At 37.1% G+C, this 15,585-nt stretch overlaps 2 protein-coding genes across 3 annotated transcripts in view; one reads left to right on the top strand and one right to left on the bottom strand.

The window, feature by feature from the left end:
* Positions 1-5,016, top strand: part of LOC141898391 (mediator of RNA polymerase II transcription subunit 21-like) — a 47,899-nt gene extending 42,883 nt beyond the window's left edge. Inside the window, exons 2-3 of one of the 2 annotated variants that reach the window (XM_074784252.1) lie at positions 1,317-1,570; positions 4,119-5,016. In XM_074784252.1, the coding sequence (XP_074640353.1) occupies positions 1,318-1,570; positions 4,119-4,303 (438 nt within the window). In that variant the 5' untranslated portion in view covers position 1,317 and the 3' untranslated portion in view covers positions 4,304-5,016. The remainder of the gene's footprint in view (positions 1-1,316; positions 1,571-4,118) is intronic. The other variant, XM_074784251.1, reaches the window with a different exon arrangement.
* A 4,028-nt stretch (positions 5,017-9,044) lies between these two features.
* LOC141898392 (uncharacterized) overlaps positions 9,045-15,585 on the bottom strand; it is a 141,766-nt gene continuing 135,225 nt past the window's right edge. Inside the window, exon 3 of the mRNA XM_074784253.1 lies at positions 9,045-9,838. Within this exon, the coding sequence (XP_074640354.1) occupies positions 9,528-9,838 (311 nt within the window). The 3' untranslated portion in view covers positions 9,045-9,527. The remainder of the gene's footprint in view (positions 9,839-15,585) is intronic.

The following is a 15,585-nucleotide window of genomic DNA, read 5'->3' as shown; positions in this document are numbered from 1 at the left end:
TAGTAGACACAGACTGTCTATTACATTAAAGATGTTACGTTTATACATTCTTCACTACAGACTAATGTTTTGCAAAACAGTTAATTACACTAATTAGTGTCAGACAGGTCTTTGCTCAAGACATATAAATAACAACAAACTGACAAATTATTGGTTTGTAAATTAAGTGAGTTAAACAAACAATTCATGTCATTTTGTTTTGCTTAAATTGTTTACAACTTGTTCAATCTCCAGTAAGATTGTACTCAATTCCAGTAGGGAAATTCGCACATGTCGGAGAATTTTCTGATCGCAGTTTTTGTCGTTCGTAAAACCCACCGAAGCAGGGGTGCAATGAGTTATCATGACCCCCTCTAATCGATGAAGCCTGAGATACTTTCGAGTTTTGATTGTTTGAAATATATTTTACAGCTGCAAAATCTTGTTTTCTTCAAAATTGCTTTACCATGAATGTTGAGTTGACTTTTGAGATCGGATCTGTAAGAATATTGCCAGTCGTCGATGAATACCCTTGAGAATTTCCATTTGAGTTAATGGTTGTTAATAATTTGGTGCAATTTAAGTTTCGCATTCCCCTCACCTCCGGTTAGACGCATCAAAGATAAAACATTGATAATGCTGCGGAGCATTAGAACTAGTTGAAGATAGAATTGGGTTTCATAGATGAATTGAAATATTATAATTTTGACGTTATAATTACAGCCAGAATCTAAAGTAATTGATGTTGCAGCTTATTTGGGGTTGCCTGTGTACATAGCCGATTAACCAATTTCTGATTGTTACCCTTCCCATAGATGGGTAGGAAAATCCTTAGTTGTTATGATTAAAATTTATGTATGTTTGGTAAAAAGGTAGTGTGGTTAATGGTTGCCATTTTCACCACTGAATCATCTGATCTTATTAGTAGTGAATCGCTTTGAAATAGCTTTAATTTTTTTGTTTCGTACTAATGCTCATGCTGCAAAGAATGACGATTTGAGAACCTTGACAGCGGCGTTAATGACTTCAAATTGTCTGGTCTATAAATTCCTTTATGGTTCACAATTTCGAATTGTCATGCACCTAACCACCTACTGCCTTTTCTCAACAGATCTGGTTTAAGCCAGAAATCAAATCCCAGCTTAATACAAAATCAATGGCTTACTTCAGTGCCAGGAAAATACCAGTATGTATTTTCAAAGGAATAATTTGACCGTGACTCAGTTGAGCAAGTCAGTATTAGCTGTGGGCCAATAGATGAAGCTTAATCTTGTGATCAGAAAAACTGGACAAAATCTTTTAATAAACATCCATTTTTCACCAAATTTCAATTTCAGAATGGCTGATCGGTTGACTCAACTTCAAGATGCCGTCAATCAATTAGCTGATCATTTATGTAATGGAATTGGTGTGTTGCAATTATCAGCTCTTCCAAGCCAGTTTCCCGGATTCGAAAAAACTGGTAACAAGCCGACCCAGCCAGCTGCAAACATTGAAGACCATGGACCCTTGTTCGCTCAATTAATCGCACGAACGGCTAAAGATATAGATATATTGATTGATTCATTACCGAGTGAAGACTCTTCCGCTGGTAAGACTGCAATTATTTTGGGGGGATTGTCTTGATATTTGGTTGATTTGATTGGTTGACATGTATTTACCCTAGACACATCCCCAGCCCAAAAAACTGGCCTGTTCAGGTTCAAAGCCACTTTTGTGCGCTTTAACACGTCGACTGCCACTCAAAAATTTTTTTTTCTCAACATTGCCAATTTCACCAATCAACGAAAAGTAGGCGGAAACCACATATATTGATTTTTATTGCATTTAATTGCATCTCGTAGTTGGCAGTGGGGGTAAACGTTTTATACCAGTTGCCAGCTACGAGACTCATTTGCATTAGTTCCGCCTCCCCTAAACCCAGATGTTCCAGCAGCATTTCACTATCTTGCATGTGTTCCCCCATCAGATAGAAAGCAATACCCCACAAAGCCATGTCGCATTTGCAGAAGAGATGGTAACCGCAAAGAAACACGTTACGGTACACCTGCTACTACGAGATATCTCGTAGATGGCAGTCAACGTGTTAATCAGCATTTTTACCCAATTTTGAAGGTTTCAAGGGAAACTTTGGAGAAACTTTGATCAATTGTATTGATCCTTCATATATATTTGTACCCTCCAAGGGCCCATCAGCATAAGAAAATTGGGTAGATCGGACTTAAGATGGTCGTCTTGTGACCTTTTCTTGCTAAAAAAGGTCAATTTTGGCCTGAATTCTGAGACCTGTAGGGCTACCTTAAGATGGGTTTTTCGATCAGTCATTTGTCATCTCCTAATTCGTAGATGGAAAATGTTTTTTGAAGAATATATCAACAGTAATTGAATAAAATCTTGATATTTGATAGTTGTTAGAATTCTCATAGAGGAAAAATCTTCTCGCATGGAATTGGGATCTTCCAGTTTTTCAAGCGTGAATACAGTATGCCCCCCAACAATATAAGGGCCTACTGTATTCTCTTCGTTGTCCATCCATCCATTCCTCTGTCCGCGGTGGTTTCCGTGCCCTAGTTTCCGTGCCCTAGCCCTTAAACCCTTTGACAGATTTTCCTCAAATTCAACATTTGTGTAAGTTAGTAACGGATTAGATTTTGGGTCCTGTAGGTCCAAGGTCAAGGTCACAGATGGCCATCTTGTAAATTTCATTTCCGGGCTCAAACTCATAGACGGTTTAAGATAACTTACCAAAATTCTATGGGTGGGTTATCCTAGATGATTAGATTTCGGGTCCTGTAGGTACTAGGTCGAGGTCACTGGAAGCTGTTTTGTAAATTTCAGGGATGATAATCTTACACGGAAACGCTGAAATCTGTAGTTGGATGTCTATTTTTATCATTCTTGTATAGATCCTTTGTGGTTATAGTTTTGACGACAAGCTGTGAGTTGAGATCATAGCACACTTGACGAACAGACCGTAAAAGCATCTTATAAAACCGGTGCTACTATCTCTAAATCTCTCATATACAACATCGTCTTAAGCCACCTGTCAGCCTGAGTTTCAACAAATCAATTTTATATAATAGCAGCAGTCTTATGTTGTCATTAGTCAATGCTGGAAAATGGACCTCAGCTGCTCAAATCCCTTGAAATTTCAAAATTTTCTTTGAGGAGGGCCACCAAACCCTCCGTAAGGGGCTTCGCACCTTCAGTCAGATAGTTTCAGTTATTTCCACATTTTTCAAACTACTCCGTTTTATCCCTGAAATTTCATATTTCCGGGTTCTAACTCATAAATGGTTTAAAAGATAACTAAACTTAGACTAAACTTAATAGACACATTTCCTTCGACAGCTTTACTTGACTGTTGTTTAATTGTTTAAGCCTGGAATTTTGTCCATGATAATTTGTGCAATGAGAAGTGATACTTAAACTGTCCGAGTATGAAATGTGGCACTCAGTAAGAAAAGTGGAATAATAACTATGAATATAGGAACTTGATTTCTATAAAACAGAATAAAATTTCTTAGCAATTGATTGTACATAATACATGATCTCCTAGTTGATAAATTTTCTGACCACTCTTCCTTTTCGACTCTTATCTTCGGCTATTACATGTCTAGAATAAAGGATTTGCAAAGCCCAAATTGCATCAAATTAAAAAAATGTTCTCATTTTTCTAATCCGGTGTGACGCTCTTAGAGTGCCCTTATTTACCAAAATTTCCCCTCTTCTTCCTGCTCCCCCTTCAAAATTAGATCCCAGATCCCGAAAGTTGTAGCTCATGACATGGTCTTTGATTGTGGTGAGTTTCAAGGTCATTGGTTTTTGTATATGGCCACCAGGGGGACATGAATAGTAGAATAACTTAGTATTTCCATATTATATTGGTAACAAGGCATATTTTGTTACCACAATCATTTACAAAATTGTACGTGCTAACATGTTCTATGATTGTGGTGAGTTTCAAGGTCATTGGATGGGGTATTGATTCAAGATCATTGGATGGGGTATTGACTATTGAAATTGTTAGATTGTTGAGCATTTGAAACCATTTTCCATGTGGGCATGGTGTCCCTGGACCCCAAGTTTTGAATATTGTTCATGATTACGTATGTAAGGACAATTTCTTCCACTTTCAGAATTACAAGTTGCCAGCTTAAGACATCTGGAGTATGAAAATCAAGAAGCTGCGTGCCGTCTCGAGGAAGTTGTTACAAAAGGAGAGTTGCTTTTAGAACAAATCCAAGCAGCGCTCACCGAGATAGCCAACTCACAGTTACAGTCACAAAATATGGAATACGAACTGTCCTCTGGTCCAACCTGATCGAGTTGTACCTTTTCTGTTTCATGAAAACTGTGGTCTCAGAAAGTGTTATATCTACATCTAATGTGTAATATCTAAAATGTGTAATAGTTTACATGTGTGTTGGTATTACTGAGCAAAAGAATACTCTTTTTCAGTTGAGTTGTATGCATAATGTTAAACGGATTTTATATAGAGCTAGAAAAATCAATTGAAAAATTCCATTGACAAATAAAAACAATTGATTAGGTATTAAATCACTTGTACATGTATTTTGTTGTGTCTATCAAGGATAAATTGATTGGTCGGGAATTCTCCAAAATGTTTGAAAAAAGGCCTTGTTAGAAATGAAAGGCTTAAACGATGGATCGTAGCGGGCTTTTGCTATCGTTGCGGGCCCAGCGGGCTATTGCTTTCACTTTTCATCCGTCTGTCCGAAGATGGAATCCAGTTATTTTGGGAAGTTTCGAGGACGCTTCTATGTAATGTCTTGATATTTGGTTTATACATGTATCTACCCTAGACACATCTTCAGCCCAAAAACTGGCCCTGTCAGAATCAAGATGGCCGACTGGCAGCCATTTGAGGGAAATTTTGAAGACGCTTAAATCAATTACCTTGATCTTTTGTATATATTTGAATCCCCCAAGGACCTATCACCATAAGAAAAGTTGGGTCGATCGGACTCAAGATGGCCGTCCTATGACCTTTTTAGTGCCCAAAAATGTCAATTTTTCTGTAATTGACATTTCCTGTAGCTTCCTACTGGTTTGCCATTTCTCATTGCAATTTGTGAAGGGTATTCTTTGGAAAGGGATGTTTTATTCCTGAGCAAGGTATTTTTGATCGGCCAATTATGATGCAATTGGCGGCCATCTTGGTATCATCAGTACTCATTCGTAGGTGGGAAAAAGTTTTTCCACATTATATTGATACCTAAGCATGTTTTGTTACCACAATCGATTGCAAAGTTGTAGCTCATGACATTGTCTATGATTGTGGTGAGTTTTAAGGACATTAGTTATTCTATATGGTCACCAGGGGGCGTTGAATAGTAGAAGTATTTCCTTATTAGATTGGTACCTAGGCATATTTTGTTACCATGATCAATTGCAAAGTTGTAGTTTATGACTTGTTCTATGATTGTGGTGAGTTTCAAGGTCTTTGCATATGGTCACCAGGGGGCATTGAATATTGAAATTGTTAGATTGTTGAGCATTGGAAACCACTTCCCAAGTGGGCATGGTGTCCCTGGACCCCTAGTTCGTTCCTTTGACAATTTTTTGAAGTATTTTGACTTTAGTGGCCAAATTAACCCTTAACTTGCTGTAGGTGACTGTAGTCGACAGCCCGACCTATCTCGCATTTCAAGTTTGTTTTCATGTCACAAGCGCATCGCAGCGCGTTAAGACGTAGTTTTTAACGCACGGCACTGCCGATACTCGAGAATCCGAACCCAGAAGTAATTTTTCATATTTATATTTTTCTAAGAATTTTGACCTCAAAAACGGCCTGTAAATTCCATATTTTGGGATTTTAGTGAAGATTCAAACATTTAGACTAAGAAGCAGAATAAAGGTTTTAACGATAGATATATTAATCTACAGTCTTTATTTATGAATATCGACAATTTTACACGAAATTGTGAGTATTCTGACTTGATAGGGGGTCGTTTTGCGCTTGACCCCCAAAAATGACCCCACCCCGTGGACCCCTCTTTTCATTTGTCATTTGAGTTCTTTTACAAAAGGATAACAGGTGAGATCTCTACTAACAACACAAAAGATTTACACCAAAACCCGATACTGATGAAAAGACAACCACAACACTGATGGACATATAGCTACCATAATAGATCCCCAATCAAGGACCTTTATTCATGCAACTTCTTATATTACAATATTACAATGTACTATGCTTTTATATTTCACCTTGCGCATTAATCCGTTATGAAAATAATTGTGTGTAAGTGCATTTTTTAAGTGCACTTTTGAGTGTACTCAAATGTACTCCTAGGTGCACTGAATTGAAACAAAGTGTACTTCAATAAAAGTGCACCGTACACTTAACACGTTCGCTGCCACCTAGCGGTTAAGGTCTGGTCGACATTGCCAACGCTAATTTTTGACATTACATGCTGCCAGCACTAATTGTACAATATAAATCAATATACTGATCTACTTTAGTGAAAAAACCAATGACTAAATAACTAATTACTGGCCAGACTGAAGAGATTCACTATTTTTTCTTGTCCCCATGCCATTGAAAGATGTGAAAAATTAAATAGAAATCTAAGAGAATAAAAGTTTCATTGTAAAAATGGTATAGAATAATTTTAGTTGTTAACTGCTCTCTAAATATTGGCCAGGAAAGAAACTAAAATTCTTTGCTTTCTGAAGATTTTTATGACAAAATTTCAAGTGTGCACCAGACTTGAGTTACTCGCATAAATAGTATCTTAGTCTCCCCATACTGCCAGACAATTCTTAGCTGGTTTCTCGCCTCTGCCAGGTCATTCATAACGCTATGAAATGACATTGAACGGATGACGATATAACTCGTCGTGGCAAATTGTGGTACACCCACCATGACAATTTATCGCGGTCAACGAACGTGTCAAAGTACACTTGAAAAATGCACCTGAAATGGAATGAACTCAGAAAGTGCACTTTATCTAATTCCGAGTGCACTTCCATGCATGAAAATTCTTCTTGAAAAACTTAAAAAAGCCAGAATACTCTCATGTTTGATCATGTTCTACTTTCTATATTCTTCACATTTCAATTTACAGTTCTATTCTGACTTTTGATGTTATTTAGCTTCTTGTCGCATTGCTGCTCTGATGTTACTTGGTTCATCGGTAGGAAATGGTCTACTACATGTACCATAATCTGAATCAATAAATCTGAAACAATAAATCATAAGATTAAGATGTAAAACACTAACAGAGCCGTCGGGAGGAATTTTTTAGTGGCGAGGCTTATTTCTGAAGGGCGGTCTTGAACCTACCCCAGAAAAATTTTGAAAATTCAATCGCCGGAGATGCGTTTTGGGCCATTTCATGGTCTCATACACAGAAGCATGAGAAGTCGTGAGCTAACCACCTAATTAGTACAGAGAACGACGAACTGCTACGCGGTACAGCGTGCTTTTGAAAAAAGCATTAAAAAATGTTCAATTTTTGTTAAACAAAAAAGTTCTGACGGCCCTGACTAATCGATAGGCATCTCAATAATTCTTGCCCACCCTGAAGACGATAACTGGTGAAAGAAATGCTAAAATGAAATCAAACCATGCGAATTTCAGCAGCTTTGCAAATAGCTGGTTACTGTGTAGCGTAATGGGGGAAAAGGGAATTATACGCGGGCACACAGCATCCGCACAGGTGTCATATCAGAGAAGCGGGTTCGCACGCTTCCGGTCACGTGGTTCCTCAGGAAAAATCGGCGTTGCTACATGTCAAACTGACGATGATGTCAAACGGACTCTTGGAGGGAATTTGAAAAGCGGTGGATAACCACCTCCATCCTCATGAATGGCTAAGTCCTTGGTCAAATCATTGAAGGAGGGTGCCTCTCCTCACCCGGAAAAGTTGAAATCTCATGAGTGGTTGGAATGCCACGGAAAACGGACCAAAACCCAAAGAATGAAAACCGGAGATGTATGTATATATATTGATAGGTCCATGACAGTGGATTTAATTGATTAGAACGAAAAGAATGATAAATTTACATGATGTATATGTACAATGATAGTACGAAATGGCGTCTTAAAGAATTAATACTATAAGGCTGTTGACACTCAGTGGGAAATAAGACACACAAGGGGTCTCAAAGGGTCTCACTGTCCCGCAGCCTTTAAATACATAACAAAAAGATGTCAATGATCGATCTTACAAGATCTCAAAAAGAATATAGGCCTAGCTTTCGGCTAGTAATAAATTTCATTTTCAAATATAAACCCTTTCTCCTTGAGTGCCATCGAAAGAAGTCATTGATTGAGAAGGTTCTAGAACCGAAGGGCGGATCTAACGGAAAAATCAATAGAGGCGGTCCAGGAAACCACAATCCGACCACAAAGTTGAACGATTCTACTATCTACAACAACTACTATCTTTAACAACGCGCCCTGCAGGACAGAGAACCAAAGTTCAATCACGCAATCAAACGTCGTGATTCATGAAATATTTACAATGCCCCCTCAGAGGGAACCGAAGCAAAAAGGCGATAGGACACTGAGGGGAGAACCGAAGATCAATCACGATATCAAACATTGTGATTCCATAAAATATTATTAATGCACCCTCGGACGGAACCGAGAGCGAAAACACAATAGGACGCTTTGGCATTTCGCATAATAGGCCCAATGGATGGCAAATAAAACAGTGAGCGAAACCGGTTCAGAACATGGTGGTTTGCCTTCCAGCTCGTCGTCCCTTCCGATCTGCCCCGGTCAGGTTGAGAGGGACAACCAGAAGGTCTGCGACACCACCGGTCCTTCCCCTGTCACACTAATACAAGGTAGACGAAGAGACAGGATTATGTACAGTACATGGCATATCGAACAGGTAAAAAGGGTCGACCAATTCTAAACGAGGACTGGACCAGAGTTGGATTCTGTAAAAGTAAGTAAACTGCTGTTCTGCTGTTCTGCTACAACACCCCTCCAGCCCCGAACGTCCCGTTCAGGACAGGCGACAATAATAAGTAAAAAATAGCATCACTAGACGTACAAGATTAACTTATAAAGATGTCTTTCCGGCGTTGACGACCTCGCGCATGATCTGGCAGTACGTGCATGGGGGTAGTTCGTCTGAAGGATCTACACGGCGATGCAGATCGGGTAGACATTCTGTTTTCTCAAGTGGAAAAAGTTTATACTTCTCGGGTTGAGATGACACTGCGTCTGGAAGCTGCGAAGTAGCTTCAGCAGACTTTGTCAACAGCAGGCCAGGAACAACGGCTGCAGCAGTTTATCAATATCTGGGATCTCCAGAACATCTCCATATTCGAGTGCAGGCTCGGATACGTCGAATGGCGCCGAAGTTCTTTGAATCTATTATAATGATAAGCGGCAGCGTCGCTGGTTCCATGGGTGTCGTATTGGCATCGGATGTCGATGTTGGAGGTTGATGATAGCTCCGTAGACGGCTAATGAATAGTAGACGGCGAATGAATAGTAGGCTGAATCGACAGCACTTGCATCAACAAGCGGACTACATATGAGCTTGGTCTAGCCCGTCATATCATTCCGGATAATGAATTGTGGTTCGCGTTGACATCGCAAAAATGCGCCAACGACACATGATGGTGAACGGTTGTATCAGAGGTTGTTTCGAAATTGCATAACAGGCATTGAAACACCGACTGTGTCTCTGTTTGGGCGGCGGCCTTGGGCCTGCATCTCCTGACGTGCCGTTGTTCATTGGCGGAAAGCTGGAAAAATCGCTTGCAAAGGTCGCATCGCCACAGCTGGCTCGACTTGTCGGGCGCTTACAAAAACGAGCAATCTTCGAAGAGCAATCTTCGAACTTGTAATTTTCATTCTTTGAGTTAGCTGCAAAGATATGAAAACAAAAATGATCAGTCGCACGTCTCCAGATAGCGAGTCGGCAGGCGTATGGCCCTTCGAGACTTCGTTCTAGGAGGGAAGTCCGTTTCTAGACCGGATTCCACGCCCACACCCGGAGGGTCAAGAAATGCCTTTAGTCTATCAAAATGCAAGATTTTAGCTAACGATTGCTATGTTGGAAATATATGTGTACAAATGGACAAACTCGGTATAAAGATGGCAAAGGCGATCCGCAAGGTTTCAAAGTATTTTTAAAGGAAAATGGCTTACGCAGGGGATTTATCCCTCATTACCGTGAAAACCGTCTGCACATATTTTTCAACATCTGCGGAAAGCTATTTGCACACCATGAGATTTTTTAAAGTATTTGCGTACTGGAACTGATTTGAAGGGACTGAGATGGAGTTTTCGAACAGATTTTTGTAGTGAGACTGGTGTCATCGAACTACAGGTAGCTAGATTACTCGGTAAATTATTAACCGGCCCATGGATGCAGCAGTTTTACACATCTTACCAGACAGAAATCAACCACTTAGATGGCATCGTAGTTGTGGACAAACTGATTACCGTTATCAAAGTTCAGATTGCACAGATCATGAACATCTGTAGTAGAGAACATGATTTTTTTGGAAATGTTTTGGACGGGTCTGATGCAATCTTATCAGTTCTGCTGAAAATGCCCGCCAATGTGCTTTTATTTACCGAGATGATGACTGGGTGTTTGGTGACTATTGTGACTGTTCTTGAAAGGCAGTACAAACGGTACAATCTGATCAAGGTAACCGAAGAACTTAGACAACAGGTGGCATCGGCAAGGTAACATAACATTGACGCTGAGAGGGTCATGGGCATGTTCAGTGCAGCTCAGAAAGCTTCCCCAAATGCAACTATGGCGTATCATTCTCCAAAAATTCGTTCAAAAATCAACGGTACAGTTGCATATCTGAACAAGCTAGACGAGTCACGGCGCAAAACTATAATTGATTTTGCTATCACTCAGGGGCGCAAGTTCAACCTGAAAAAGCGTCGGGAGCGCATCGAGATAATGTACGAGATCATAAATCGCTCTAGAATAAAAAATCAAAAGCGGAATACTACTAAGAGAAACAAAGTTGAAAAACTTATGAAAACAACACCAGTGGCTGAAATTTTAGCATTATACAAAGATGCGGATGCCGATCTGTTGACTGATATTGGAATGGGAAAATTGAGAAACTGAGACGAGGCAGAAAAAGAAAGAACAACAAAATGTAGTATATGTTATTGGATATTGGGGAGCCGAAGACATTGAAACATACGAGGAAGCCGAGGAGTATGACATTTCCAAATATGCTTTGGCCGCCGACTATGTTGAAAAGGATCTTGAATTTTATATGTAAATGGACTTGTGTGAATGTATATAGTGTAAATATTAGTTAAGGTAAGACAAGATAAAAACAGTCTGAAAATTTCATTAAGATATCTCTACAAATGAAGATTTTTATCAGCGGAATAATTTGGCCCGGTAAAACGTACTTTGGATTACATCATTGAAATCAATTAATTCATTAATTAATCAATATATATGAGAGATATCATGAAATTATTCATACCAATGGATAGCTCTTAGTTAGATTGACTTGTGTTAAGAATTTCATACTGATATCTTTAAAAATAAAGATTCTATGGGCGATTTTGTGTGACGGTTAATTACGTCATTAAAATTAATTAATTCATTAGTTAACCTGCTTATATAAGAGATTATGATAAGTTACAAAATTTCTGCCGATTTCCGATATTCAAACATTTATAACTTTTTTATTATTGGGAGTACAGAGATAACCCAGACATCTTTAGATAGCTCTTTTGATGCTGATCTAGCCTGTATGGTTAAAAGTTCAGTTCTGTAACTTTGAAAATTTAAGCCATGTACCTACATTTTGTTGAAAATTTCGAATTTTGTCGAAGTTTAGTGATCAAAATAGAACCATTTAAAATACTTATGATATCCTATAAATTCAATCATTCAATTAAGAAATGTATTAGAAATGTAATGTTTGTATTAATTTAGTGTTTAATAATGATTTTATCCACAAATTTTGATATCAAAAGTTGTTTACGTTCGGCGAACCAGCGGTAACGTGACTTGAAAAACGTAAACAAAAGCACGTGGTTTGAAGAATCAATGAGTCAAAACACAGAAAAATACATTTATCTTAAATATTTTTTTAAGTTTAATTGATGCTAACTATAATTAAGAACATATTGATTCATTGACAGCTTTTTATTTTTAGATTTTAAGAAAAATGTCAACATCAGGACAGGATGAAGACGCACCCTCATCCGGGTCGACAAAAAATAAGAAAGGTGTTGCACGGGAGTATCTTGACAGTAACTGCAAAGATATGCCAGAAGTTATTAACAGCGTTAAAAATGGACACATCTACCGATTGTTTCTGGACAATAAGAGAAGCATCGCGAAAACAATCAAACTGCTAAAAGAAAAATATATAACAGACAATATCGATGCATACCAAACGAATAAACTGATCATGTCGACGGTATCGAAGTATGACAAACTGAAAAAGCTGACAAATACCAACGAGTTTGACAAATTTATCTGCCTGTCAAGTGAGAAATTCAATTTTCAGCCTACCAGTAGTGTAGCAAATAGTAACGCTTTACCAATACCTGCAGTGGAGCAAGTTATAGCAACGTCTGTTAAGAAACACCCCCAGTCTGGAAAACACTGCAGGAAATGTGTATCACTTAGAAAACGTTTGCAGAAAGCTATAGAATCGAAAAAAGAGATGGCTGATAATAAAAAGAAGAGGAATGAGTTACTGCGTTACAAGTTGAAAATGAAAAAATGCACACGCGTGCTTCAACAATCAGTTAAGCGAAAAACCAATCTAATCAACAAAGCAAAAAAGAAATACACCGAAACTGAAGCCTATGCGCAACTAACGGAAGCTAGGAGACAAATTCGAAGTCTGAAACGTAAAAGAACTAGGCTAGAAGATGATTGGGAAGAGCAACCTGAAGTCAAAAGACTGAAAGCAACTATTGATTCTCAGAATAGTGAAATTGAAAATCTCCATTTACAATTAGATATATCACAGAAGGAAATGTCTGATGACTTCAGTAGAGAGAATAAGAACATGAAGATTCCCATCTCAACTAGATTGTTTGTGTACGAATGTCTAATTAATCAGGTCCCTACTGCAAACACTAGGAATCTTTTGAAAAAGTCTGCAGCCATCTTCGGCATGAAACTTAGTGAAAATGATCTCCCACATCAAACAACTGTATCTCAAATGTGTCGCGAGTTGGGGGTCATAACCGACATCCAGCCTGTAAGTCAGATCCTGAAACACAAAAATTTAACGATGGGATTCGATGCTACCACACAGGATGGTGATCATGTAAATGCAATTCACCTAACATTTGCAAAGGACCAATGCAAGGTAGTCGCTGTTGATAAAGTACCGGGTGTGTACAGCAGCTGATTACTGTACACACACTGTTAATTCATTTGATAATCTTGCTAAATCAGTACGGCATGGGCCAACTAAAATAAAATCATAACTTAAGACGAAATTTTCTGTGCCTAGGGTCCCTTTTAGACCCTCTTTTTTCGGGGGCCTAGGGCACTTTTAATCAACAGTTTTTGTCCAGGTCTGATTCTACCTCAGAATCATAGTATTTTATGTGCTGATTCAGAAAATGTAACTTAAGACGAGATTTTCCGTGCCTAGGCCCACTTAAGGGACCCTTAAAACCCCTAATGCGGCTTTTTGTAAAAAAACTGTCTTTTGTCAACAGTTTTTGTCTAGATTAATACAGCGTAAATCAATGATAGAACAATAACTTAAGATGACATTAATTGTGCCTAGAGCATTATTTATCTTTCATTCAACAGGTTCTGTCTGATTGTACCACGGAATTAGAAGCATTTCTTAAGACAGGAGCTGGTATGGTTAACTGTACTTAAGCCATGACCTATCCCTGTACAACCCAAGTTTTGATCAATAATATTGGGTTTAGCTCACTACACTGCAGATGTCATATTGTTGTAATGAGAACCAGAATCACCAAATCAATATATGCATATCTTCAAGTTTAGATCATGAATGTTTAATATGTGCTTAAATTAATGCTGTGTTTAATTCAAGCGCAGGATTAATTCCAGGCTTATTAAAAGGTAGGTTTTCTGTTTTATCTTTCAAGTAACATGATTTAAAAATAAAGTACGAATATAATAATTATATATATATATTAACAGCGGAGATAAACAAAGAGTATTTACTCCGAAAATCGCTCTTTAAACAGTAAAAGTATACTCCTGTGCAAAATGTACTAAGTCTCCAGTGCGGGGGTCGGGGCTGAGAAGTTTATGCAACGTTATAATGACCTGTTACGCTGATCGTGTCATCCAATATACAAGGTGTTAAGTTTTGATAATTCCATTCAAAAAGATAAGAGAACATCGAAATATTCTTGTTTTTTCCCCCGATTGACTAAATGTGATTTCAATGTGAAGTCAGAAAGTAGTGGTCAGCATCAAGCGCTAGAAAGCATTGTGCAGCCTCAAGCACAAGAAAGCACTGAACAGCCTCAAGCAAGTACTATTAATGATGAGCTTTCATATTTCAAATATATATGTATATTTTTTCATATATGAGCATACATACATGTTTATAGTAGGGTTCCGCGACCAATTGATTCATTTACAATACACAAATTCATATAATCAAATATATTCAAATAATAATAATAATTCTATTATTTAACTACAATACACACGGCTATGAAAATATCATAGTTTTAAATTACTTTTAATATTTGTTTTTAATGAACTCGACCATTCAACCTTTACTATAGAACAACTAAACCCCTATTACTCTTAAAATATTCATATATATGAATAAAATATAAATGAATAACTTCTAAAATCAATTTTAATAAAAATTTTAGTATTAAAATGGAAGCAAATAAGTACTACTGTTCAACATGTAATATCAATATAGATAAATCCCAAAAATCAAGACACAATAAAACTAAAACACATTTAGAGAATAAATTGAAATTAGAATATGAAGATGATATATTAGAAACTAAATTAGATGAATTAAAGAATGAAAAAGAAACATATAAATGTGATACATGTAATCAATCATTCAGTGATAAAAGATATTATAAAGAACATTTAAAATCTAAAAGTCATATTAGAAATAAGAATAATAATATTTTAGGTGAAGATTATTTTGATAATGACAATGATAAGAAAGATAAGACAATTAAAAGAATAAGAAATAAATTAAACAATAAAAGACCATACATGGAAGATGTCAGAAATTATATTAATTCATTAGATAATAAAAAAGATATAGAGATAACCGAAGCATTTAAAAGTGATATTGGTCCAGCAGCTATCGAGTTTAAATTTCATAAAGGAAAAACAGAAGAAAATAAAAAACATTTAGAAAATATGAAAAATATTATAAAAATAATTACTGATGTTGAATATCCTAAAATAAGTATTTCATCAAAAGTTTAATTTATAAAATCTGAAGATAAACCAATATATAATATAAATTCTCATTCACAACATTATATATCTAAACAACATATAGATGATAAATTAGATAAATGTTATAATGAAGTAAAAACTAAAATAGAAGAGAAATATTTTGAAGGATCAGGTTTAATATTTGATGAAATAATATTTATGACTTTACATGTTTATAACA

The sequence above is a fragment of the Tubulanus polymorphus genome, chromosome 2, assembly GCF_964204645.1.
Source record: "Tubulanus polymorphus chromosome 2, tnTubPoly1.2, whole genome shotgun sequence".
NCBI classification, from domain to species: Eukaryota; Metazoa; Nemertea; class Palaeonemertea; order Tubulaniformes; family Tubulanidae; genus Tubulanus; species Tubulanus polymorphus.
The sequence above is the reverse complement of the archived record's forward strand: the minus strand, read 5'-3'. Positions and strand labels throughout refer to the sequence as shown.